Here is a 10,400-nt window from a genome sequence, read left to right as displayed (position 1 = left end):
ACTGTTTACTGGGTTCTTGCTCTGAACTATCTCACCTCATGTCCCTCACACAAGCTTAGGGAATGGTACCACTGTACTAGAGGAGAAACTGATACTACACTGGCAGCAGCTGATGGGCAGAGCATTCTGATCCCACACATCTGAATCCATGTAGTAAACTGTGCCCTAGTGGCTTCCACTGTGAAAGAAATGGATGAAAATTGAGGTGGGGGGGAGGGGGCTTGGATAGAATTAATGTAAAAACACCAGCTGGGAGCTTCTGTGTGTGGAGTGGGGGAAGAAACAACAGATCATTATAAATCAAGAGTGAATGTGAGGGGTCTGGTGCAGGGTCTAATGACAGGCACATAGTAAATGCTATTTTGATTTGTTTTAAAACATGAAATGGTACATATCTGGGCACTCCACTGAGAGGGCTTGAGCAAAGAAAGGGGAGGGAAGCTGAGTCTTGCTGTTCACAGGGATATGGGGATGTGGAAGGAAAGCCTAAGAATCTTTTTGTGCAGGAGATTGCAGAGAAGGAGGAGGGTACAGGCTAAAGATAACCAGCAAGAAAGCAGACCTTATGTCTCCTGTAACACAGAGATGTTCCACAGAAGCCTGAGTTTCTCAGGGCCTCCACTTGATAAGACCATTGAACACATTGTCCAACTTTTATCTGGACTTATTGTCTTCTGTCCTGGAGGAGATACTTTTAATCTGAACTACCATGTGTACATTCCTCAGACCCTCTGTGCTTTGTGGTTATCACCTGAAAGCAGAAACAAAGAGAAGTAGGATTTACCCTACAGGGTTGTGGACAGATGCTGCAGCCAAGAGAAGAAATGATCATTGAAACTCCTGTATCCTTAATATTATTTCTCTATCCATCCACACACATACACACATTTGTAACATAAATTTTTACCATTTTAACTATTTGTTTTTTTCAAGGTAGTTTCTCACTGTAGCCCAGGCTGACTTGGCACTCACTCTGTAGTCCCAGACTGTCCTCGAACTCATGGCAATCCTCCTACCTATGCCTCCCAAGTGTTGAGATTAAAGGTCTGTACTACCACACCCTGTCAATTTTAACCATTTTAAAGTGTATAGTTTAGTAGCATTCACACTGTTTTACATACATCTCTATTTTTTTTTAAATTTTATTTATTTATTTGAGAGCGACAGACACAGAGAGAAAGACAGATAGAGGGAGAGAGAGAGAATGGGCGCGCCAGGGCCTCCAGCCTCTGCAAACGAACTCCAGACGCGTGCGCCCCCTTGTGCATCTGGCTAACGTGGGACCTGGGGAACCGAGCCTCGAACTGGGGTCCTTAGGCTTCACAGGCAAGCGCTTAACCGCTAAGCCATCTCTCCAGCCCACATACATCTCTATTATCTACCTCCAGAATGTTTTTATCTTCCCAACAGAAACTCAGGTCTCTCCTCCTCCCCCTGAATCTAGAAACCACTACTTTCCTCTTCTTTCTTTTGCTCTCGCCATCTTTCTTTCTTTTCTTCCTTCCTTTCCTTTCTCCTTCCTTCTTTCCTTATCCTTCCCTCCCTCCCTCCCTCCCTCCCTCCCTCCCTCCCTCCCTCCCTCCCTCCCTTCCTTCCTTCCTTCCTTCCTTCCTTCCTTCCTTCCTTCCTTCCTTCCTTCCTTCCTTCCTTCCTTCCTCCATCCCTCCTTCCCTTCCTCTTTCTTTCTTTCTTTCTTTCTTTCTTTCTTTCTTTCTTTCTTTCTTTTCTTTCTTTCTTCTGTCTCTCTTTCTTCCCTCTTTCCTTCCTTCTTCCCTTCCTCTCTCCCTCCCTCCCTCCCTCCCTCACCCTCTCTTTTTTCTTTATTTCTTCCTTCCTTTCTTCTTTCTTGTTATTCTTCATCTTTGCATCTTTTTGAGGCAGGGTCTCACATAGCCCAGGCTGGTTTCAAACATGATATGTAGCTAAGAATGAATTTTTGATCTTGCTGGGTTTTTTTGTTTGTTTGATTTTTGAGGTAGGGTTTCACTCTAGCCCAGGCTGACCTGGAATTCACTATGTAGTGTTGGGCTGGCTTTGAACTCACAATGATCTTCCTACTTCTGCCTCCTGATCTTGCTGGTTTTATGCAGCATTGAGGACTGAACCCAGAGCTTTGTGCATGCTAGGCAAATACTCTAACCAATTGAACTGTCTCCCTAGCCTTCATTTTACTTTTTGTACCTATAAATTTGACTGTCTAGGCACTTAATATTAGTGGAATTACAATGTCCTTTTGTGACAACCTACTAGTTTTTCAACCATATAAGCAGTGTGATCTTGGTAATGCCAACTTCCTTGACATTCCATTTTCTCATGTGTAAAATGCTGTGAAAAGTACTTAACTCATGGGTGGCTGTGAGGTTTCATTGAGTGAATACACAAGTCCCTGAGCCCAGTGCTTGGCACTAAGAAAGTGCTCAATTATTATTAGCATCTAACTGCACATTCTAAATGAGTGAGCATTCATATTCATGTACTATTTTATATTAGTGAATCCTAAATTAAGAACATTGGTTTTATGCTATTGTGTATCTCAATAAGGACTCTGATATTGGTTCCACCACCATCATTGGTGTTCACAGATGAGACAATAAAGGTGCGGAGAGGTTATGTTGTGTATAAAGTTCATGGCAGAGCTGGGATTTGATCTGGTAGCCTAGGTTGGGGAAGACTCATTGGTAAGATGCCTGGCTTGCAAGCGTGAGGCTGTGAGTTTCATCCCAACACCATTTCCAAAGTCCACGGCTCTGCCACACAGGCAATGCCACCTTGTCTCTGCTGCCTTCATCACTTGGGGAGTCACCTGGTTGTGGGTCAGGCAATCAGGGTCAGTAGAGGTGGTGAGCAGGAGGGGCTGTCTCTGGGAATCGTAGTAAAGTAGTGGAAAATGAGTTTAATATTACTTAACATGGCAATTTCCTAGGGGCGGGCTTTCCTCACACCTGTTTGCTAGTCACCTTTGAACTGCAGAGCGGGAGTCTGGACCTTCTCTCCTGGCTGTGTGGGGCCTGGAATGTGCGCTCCAGCTGATGCAAACAGGCCCCACCTCCCTGTTATTGGCACCCAGCCCAGTAATCCTTGACCCCCCCCCTCCCTGCCCTGTTGAGATTAAGAGAAAACATAGTTTACTTTTCTGGGCTTCAGGGCCACCTCCTCCCAATCTGGCTTTATTGCTTTCTTGACACATTTGGTGAGTGTCTCACATCCTTTAAAAGGACAGAGTCTGTAGCGGACCAGTTCTGTCCTAGAGGTGAGCCTGCCTAACACATTAAGTGTGGCTTCCAGCTACTTTGTCCTGAGTTCAGCTTGTGTCTTCGCAACCTGATGTCTGGTGAGGTGAGTCTGCTGTCCAAGAGGGTATTGAGGATATGTTCGAGGTTGGGGCTGGGGGCTTCCGTCTGGGCATCCCTCCCACCCGTGTCTCCTCTTCTTTTCCAACGGCAGGCGCCGATGTGTGACATCGACATGGGCAGTGGCAAGGTGAAGGAGCCCAGCATAAGCAGCAGGTGCCGTATGTCCTGGTATGAGCGGTTTGTGCAGCCCTGCCTGGTGGAGCTTCTGGGCTCTGCCCTCTTCATCTTTATCGGGTGCCTGTCAGTCATTGAGAACAGCCCGGACACTGGGAGGCTACAGCCAGCCCTGGCCCATGGGTTGGCCTTGGGGCTCATCATTGCCACCTTGGGAAATATCAGGTGAGACCAGCTCCCAGCATTCAGCCTTTTGCCAACCTGGGGATCTGAGGGTGGGAAGCAGTGTTGTTGGTAGGCCCTTGGGAACTCACTTGGCATCTCGAAGGGTACCATGGGGAACAACAGGGAGCGAGGGTCAGAATGCCTGGGATCATGTAGCTCTGCAGTCTATGAGCTCTGGGCAAGCCAGTCTCCAAATTTAAAGTGCCCCTCCCCCTTATAAAATGAGAGAATACTGTATGGTTTACATTAGTTTTTCAATCCAACACATATATGTTGCTAATCATGCCATGGGGACTCTGCTGAGCATTTTTCAGGCATTAATTATTGTACCCTGTGACCACCTTATTGAGTAGGTTCTGTCATTGTTACTGTTTTACATCTGCAAAAGAGAAAGTCCACGTCACTGGTCCAAGGTTAGAGGCCGGCAGGAAGATAATCGAGTGTGAGCCAGGAGTTAAGGCCCAGTCTGGAATTGAGTAGAAAGCAGTTGACCCGTTTTGAGCACTCAGGGTTGAGCATTCAGGAGGGGCATGAGGATCAACATAGCTGTGTGGAAAATTCAGCCCTGGATTGGTTTCCCACTGAATTACAAAGGTGTTTGCAGGGGGTCCATCTTAAGGTGAGTGAAGGCAAAGACAGGTACCTCTTCTCTTGCTTACCTCTTATCTGAATGGTGGCTGTGTGGGACAGATGGAGCTGTTCAGAGATTTCCACATGGGGCGTCTGGAGGAGTGAATTGGGACAGGGCTGGTCCGCATTTAATCTCACTCAAAAATGTAATTGAGTGAGGAAATTAAAATACTATGCCTGGGAAATCCAGAATGGACGCTTTATTTCTCTTTAAATATCCAAGGGAGGCTCTGAGTGGGATGGAGGGAACATGGCCTTCTGTTCAGGTGGGTTTGGCGGCTTCCTGGCTGGCAAGCAGGGTGAACTGCTGACCTTCTCTGTGTGCAGAATGAGAATGTGGACGCTAGAGCTGCTGCTGTTTACTGAGCACTGACTACAGAGGCAGTGCTTTGGGTTGAACATGCAGTAGTGCTGTCTTCGCTACCTCACATAGGCTGCTGATACGAAGCCTTGTATCTAGCCTGACACTTGTCTGTGTCTCTGGATGACTGAGCAAGGTCTGAGGAGTCTGGGAGGAGTTCAGGGGTGCATTTACTATGATTTTGTCCTTTAGAGTCTCCTAGCGTCTGGGCTTAGGGTCTGTTCCTCCTTTCCCTACCCCATACCCATGTATGATGTCCCTCAGTGATGCCTTGGGAAAATGCTAATCATGCGATGCACTCTGTATGTGCCAAGGTCTGGCTGACTCTGGCCCTGAATACCAGCCTGGGGGACTTGCTGGGATGCATACAATCAAAGGGACATCCTTGGATCAGCCCTGAACCTCAGCCTCATTGCTTTCTTTTGCTCCTGGGTTGCAGCGGTGGACACTTCAACCCTGCCGTATCACTGGCAGCCATGCTGGTCGGAGGCCTCAACCTGATAATGCTCCTTCCCTACTGGCTCTCCCAGCTGTGTGGGGGGTTGATTGGAGCTGCTTTGGCCAAGGTGGGTGATCATCATGGAGGCTGGGCTGCTGGCTTGACTCCTGACTGTGTGGATGGTGGGTAGAGGGAGAGAATACCAACTTTCTGCTGGGATTTGGAGTTTTAATTTCTTTCTCTTCCTTCCCTCCCTCCCTCATCCACTTGTTTATTCACCCTAACATTTCATAAAGCACTGTTGAGGAAACTGCTGTATGCTTCAGCTTGCTACTGAGTAGCCTCTTCTGGGCTCAGATTATGTTTGGGATCTTCTCATCCAGTTCTGAAACGAGTTCTTTCCTCAGCTGCATCGGCGGGGCTGGAGCCAGGACCTCTAGCATGCCAGGCACGTGCACTGGTGTAGAGCTTCCTCCTCAGAGGGAGCTACACATTTTTTACAGCTCTTCCCATAACTCCATGGACTCATCTTTCCTTCCTTCCTTCCATCTCCTTTTCTTTCTCCCCCTGCACCCCCTCCTGCTTCTGTCAGTGTTGCATTTCTCCAAGGCTTATTTCCTCTTATGGTGAGTTCAGCTTAAGCTCCTCACTTGACCCTTCTTAGGTTCTGTAGGGCCCTGGCCCTGTTTTTACCTGGTCATACTCTAGAAGTTATGAGGATGACATATTTTTGTATCCTGTTTCTCAAAGAGGGTCATCTAAGTTACATCTAAGTTCAGGCCAGAACACCTGGTTCATCTCTCAGTTATTCCCATTTTTTTAAAATAATGGAAATATTTTATTTTATTTATTTGAGAGAGAGAAAGAAAGAGAGGTGATGGTGGGGGGCAGGGGAGAGAATGGGCACACCAAGGCCTCCAGCCGCTGCAAACAAACTCCAGACACATGTGCCACCATGTACATCTGGCTTATGTGGGTCCTGAGGACTCGAACCTGAGTCCTCTTTCTTTGAAGGCAAGCATCTTAACCACTAAGCTATCTCTGTAGCCCAGTTATTCCCATTTTTCAGATGTGCAAAGCAAGGCTTAAAGAGGTCCAGTAGCTTCCATAGTCACATAGCAAAAACAGGTGGGGCTGGGACATAGCCTCAGATGTGTCCAACTGCAGGCTGGTTTATGGGAACACAATTTTAGGTCCTCTCTACCCAGTTACAGCTTCTGTCTGCTCCGAATGAGGCTGATTGGCATCTCCCCACAGGCGGTGAGTCCAGAGGAAAGGTTCTGGAATGCATCTGGTGCAGCCTTTGTGACAGTCCAGGAGCAGGGCCAGGTGGGAGGGGCACTTGGAACAGAGGTCATCCTGACAGCCCTGCTCACGCTGGTGGTGTGCATGGGTGCTATCAACGAGAGGACACAGGGCCCTCTGGCCCCATTCTCCATCGGCTTCTCTGTCACTGTGGACATCCTGGCAGGGTGAGTATCCTAGGCCCAGGCCATACCTGGGGGCCAATAGGGACCAGGAAAGTGCTGCAAATGGGCAAATTGAGCTGGCTTTGAGCAGGTACCAGGCAGCAATTCCCTTATAGACTCCATGAGAATGTGGGTCTAGGGGGACCCTCTATTAATTCAGGTTAAGCCAAAGATCTGGATTTTTATGCATTTCCCCAGTTTTGGGTATCAGAAGCAAAATGTTCCTGCAGGTTGTCACCTCAGGCTTACAGCACTCTTGCTTCATTCATTTTGAACCTCTTGGTAGTTTTGGGAAGAGGCTTTTAGGAGACAAGTTTGGGTCAGAGACTATTTCTTCCATTGTGCAGGTAAGGAAACTAAAGTTCGGGGGATAGAAGTGACGTATTTGAGAGTAGAAATGAAGTGACATATATAGAAGGAGTGGCCATGTCATGATGCCAATTCCTCTCCCCTGTTTTGGACACAGAGCCAGCGTAGCCTTCTGGGGTCAGTCTCTGTCAACTTGAGCAGAGTAGTTTAGCTGGGAATGCTGCAGGACCATGATGGTGCTTTGCTTCCCTCTAGCGGCAGTTATTTCACTTGCAAGCATACTGAGTCATTGCTCTGGCTGCTGGACACAGGGGCAGCTGAAGTCTGAAGGACCTTAGTCTGAAGGCAAGAGATAGGGACACAGAAACTGGAGCTAGAGAAGGGTACTGGGGAACAGTCCACCTCCATAGAAGAGTCTAGGCCCCAAGTGTATGGCACAAATGCCTTAATGGACTGGCCAGATTATAGTGACTGCTTATTGTGCATTCACTCTGTGGGAAGCCTGAGCTCGGTTGCATTTTCTCATTTTCTCTCAACAACAGCCTATGGGATGGGTACTTTCACCTCCATGGGAACAGAGATGAAACAAGGATCACAGAGCCATAGCTATCTGCGCTGGGCTTTGAATTTTGGTCAGCTGTACTCAAGTGGGTGACTGACACTGCTCTACTTTGCATTATAAACTTTGGAGAGGCCCTTGACCCATTTTCTTCTTCCTGTCATGATTGGGCAGATGCTCTTTGATAGCCACTGTTCTTGAAGGATATAGGGAGTGTTCATAGAGGACTGACCTTTGGCTTCCTAGTGCTAATGACCTCTCTACCTTTTCTGGAGTCCATCTGGGAGCCCCTGGCATGAGGGTTTAGAGAGAGTACTTGGGCAGACTGGATCCTTACCTGGTTGGAGAACATGGCTTTGATGTGGGGCCTAGCTGGAATGCTGGTGACCTGTGTAACTGTTTCCAGTGGTGCGATCTCTGGAGCCTGCATGAACCCTGCACGTGCCTTTGGACCTGCTGTGATGGCTGGCCACTGGGACTTCCACTGGATCTACTGGCTGGGTCCACTGCTGGCTGGCCTTCTTGTAGGACTGCTCATTAGGTAAGAAGGTGACCAGGGCTCTGGGGGATAGCTCTCAAGGATCCTGGAGCAAGAGGGCTGGGCTCTCACTTGGAGTTGGAAAGGGATAGAGGGAGCCTTTAGAGGCAAGGAATCTAGTTGGATCTAGAGCCTGTTGTTGCAAGTGACAGAAACCCAGTTCACAAGTGGAATTCCTTCCTTCCACAGTTGAGAAGTTCACAGGTAGCCCTGGCTCCAGGTGATGTGCAACATGGTGCTGAGGTCTTTGGCTCTCTTTGGGTAGGCTTCATACTTAGCAGGCTTTCTATCAGGGGTCCCTCTTCACTTAAATTCCAATAGCTTAACACCTCCAAAGGATCTAGAGTGACAGTTCTGGCAAAAGTGCTGAGTCTGATGTCCGGGGGTTTGGGCCAGCTCAGCTTGGGTCACATGTCCAACTATGAATCCATCACTGTAGCTAAATGGGTTGAGTTCTTACTGGCTGTGTCTGAAGTGGAGCTGAACCACCAGAGTTGGACTGAAAGTTGGGGAAGAGCATCCCATGAGGGGCCTATCCACAGAGCAAGCATTAACTGGCACATGCAGGGGAGTGCATGATGGGAGGGTACCTTCACACAACACCCAGCATGATAGTGCTCTCTGGTACTGTGTAATGGGCAGCCAGGTTGCTGTTGTGAGAAGGTTAAGTGGTTTTCAGGTAGAAAGAACTGGGACCCTGCTCTGTCCTGTGTGATCTTTTTCTCTGTGCTTTCTCTCCTGCTCCCGGTGGTTCAGTGCAGGGGTTACTGTACATATTTAGTACAAGCTGGCCACTGTGCACTGTCTGGAGGCATAGAAACTGGGCTGGGTACATGGAGACTGCTTGTGCCATTGCCCACGGCAGCCTAGGAGCTTCAGGATGCACCTGTGGTTCAGCAGAAAGCGTCTCCCATCTCACTCTCTGTTGGCTGCTTTCTGAGTGGCCACCATGAGGCATTTTTGGGGAAAGGACTGAAAACCAGAGAGGAGACAGAGGAGGAAACAGTGTCTCCCACACCAAGCAGGCTATGGAGACTGGAAGGGCTCAGGAAGCCACCTCTCTAGAGAATTCTGGGTCTAGAGACCTCTAGCAGGCTTTTTCCTCCTGAAGTGTGAAGACCTCTCAGGGAATATGGAAACCTCACAGCTCCCTACTTTTTTTGGTAGGCTTGTCATTGGAGATGGAAAAACCCGCCTAATCCTGAAGGCACGGTGAAGCGGAGCTGTTGGAGTCCTCGCTGCCTGGTGTCCTTGCTGTCTGTCCTGGGCCGAGGCTGGGACAGTTTTAGCACCTCCTGCAGGGCTGAGTCCAGAGGAGCCACTGACTGGCTGTAACTGCCCTGGGCCTGCCTCCCCAGGCAGATGATCTGCTGCTGCGTCCTGAGAATGCTCCTCACACTTGGGACTTCTTTGTGCTCATCCCAGGCTTTTGCCTAGAGGCCTGGGGACACATGGCTAGCGATGTCTCAGGGTGCGGACTGCACAGAAAAGGCTGGTCCTGAGAGAGCAAGGAATAGGAGAGAGAGCAGGTGGAGAAAGTGCTTATTTATGGACATCTGCTTATTTTACCACCCACTTTCTTTTCTTTTGCTCTATGCTGGTGATAGACCCCAGGGTCCCATGCATGCAAGGTGAGCACTCTATCACTGAGCCCACCCCAAGCTCTTCCCATCCACTTTTTTAAAAATCCCATTGTTCCTCAGTTCCTCTGCAAGAACAGGGTCTTTTGTAACCTAACCGCATCCCTGCTTCCCAAGCTGCCAATCTGATTTGCAATAAACAGTTTAGTGGTTTCTCCCATGTGCCTGTTGACTTGCCTTTCGTTTGAGACATGGGCACTGTTGGAAAGGAAATTAAAGTAGGAGGTGGGGCATAATCTGTCCAGAGTCTGGCTAAGCCTAGCAGAGCCTGGTTTCCAGAGCTGATGTAAGTCCTCAGAGTGCTGTCCACCCAGAGCCTATCTTTACTTTGTCAGACCCACTGGAGCTCAGCATGGAGCATAGTATCCACCTGGACTCTAGTGAAAGCTGACACCAGATCAAAGGCTTCAAGACTGCTGAGGACCAGATGCAGAACCCAGGCCTTGGTGAAGGCACAGTACTATCTGGGGTATGGGTGAATGCATTCACTGCATGGCGACTGGGACAGAGCTGCAAAGATACCCATGAAGGATTCTCAGCAGGTGACATAGACTGGACCTAGAGAGACAGTGGCATGTGGGTAGAGAACTGAACAGAATGAATAATAAGGGACAAAAAAACACATTCTGAACCTCACCCCTTCCAAGTGGAGTGAACTTCTCTGTAAGAATCTATGGTCATTTGTAGATCATTGTGATACCATCAAGAAATGCTAGGGAAAGATCCTTCTGAAATAAAACAAATATATGTACAAGATGAGCCA

At 48.5% G+C, this 10,400-nt stretch overlaps 1 protein-coding gene across 1 annotated transcript; it reads left to right on the top strand.

Annotated features, from left to right (window-relative positions):
* The first annotated feature begins 3,218 nt into the window (after positions 1 to 3,218).
* Aqp8 (aquaporin 8) lies at positions 3,219 to 9,724 on the top strand. The gene is made up of 6 exons (XM_004668352.2): positions 3,219 to 3,336; positions 3,445 to 3,692; positions 5,123 to 5,249; positions 6,380 to 6,594; positions 7,866 to 8,000; positions 9,165 to 9,724. The coding sequence occupies exons 1-6, from the start codon at positions 3,325 to 3,327 to the stop codon at positions 9,211 to 9,213; spliced, it is 786 nt and encodes a 261-aa protein (XP_004668409.1). The 5' UTR covers positions 3,219 to 3,324; the 3' UTR covers positions 9,214 to 9,724.
* Positions 9,725 to 10,400: the final 676 nt, after the last annotated feature.

The sequence above is a fragment of the Jaculus jaculus genome, chromosome 12 (assembly GCF_020740685.1).
Source record: "Jaculus jaculus isolate mJacJac1 chromosome 12, mJacJac1.mat.Y.cur, whole genome shotgun sequence".
NCBI classification, from domain to species: domain Eukaryota; kingdom Metazoa; phylum Chordata; class Mammalia; order Rodentia; family Dipodidae; genus Jaculus; species Jaculus jaculus.
The sequence above is the reverse complement of the archived record's forward strand: the minus strand, read 5'-3'. Positions and strand labels throughout refer to the sequence as shown.

Excerpts from the sequence above, each read along its gene's own strand:
- Aqp8 (XM_004668352.2), top strand. Across the intron at positions 5,250-6,379 it reads TTGGAGCTGCTTTGGCCAAG|GCGGTGAGTCCAGAGGAAAG; the intron begins GTGGGTGATCAT and ends ATCTCCCCACAG. Across the intron at positions 6,595-7,865 it reads ACTGTGGACATCCTGGCAGG|TGGTGCGATCTCTGGAGCCT; the intron begins GTGAGTATCCTA and ends AACTGTTTCCAG.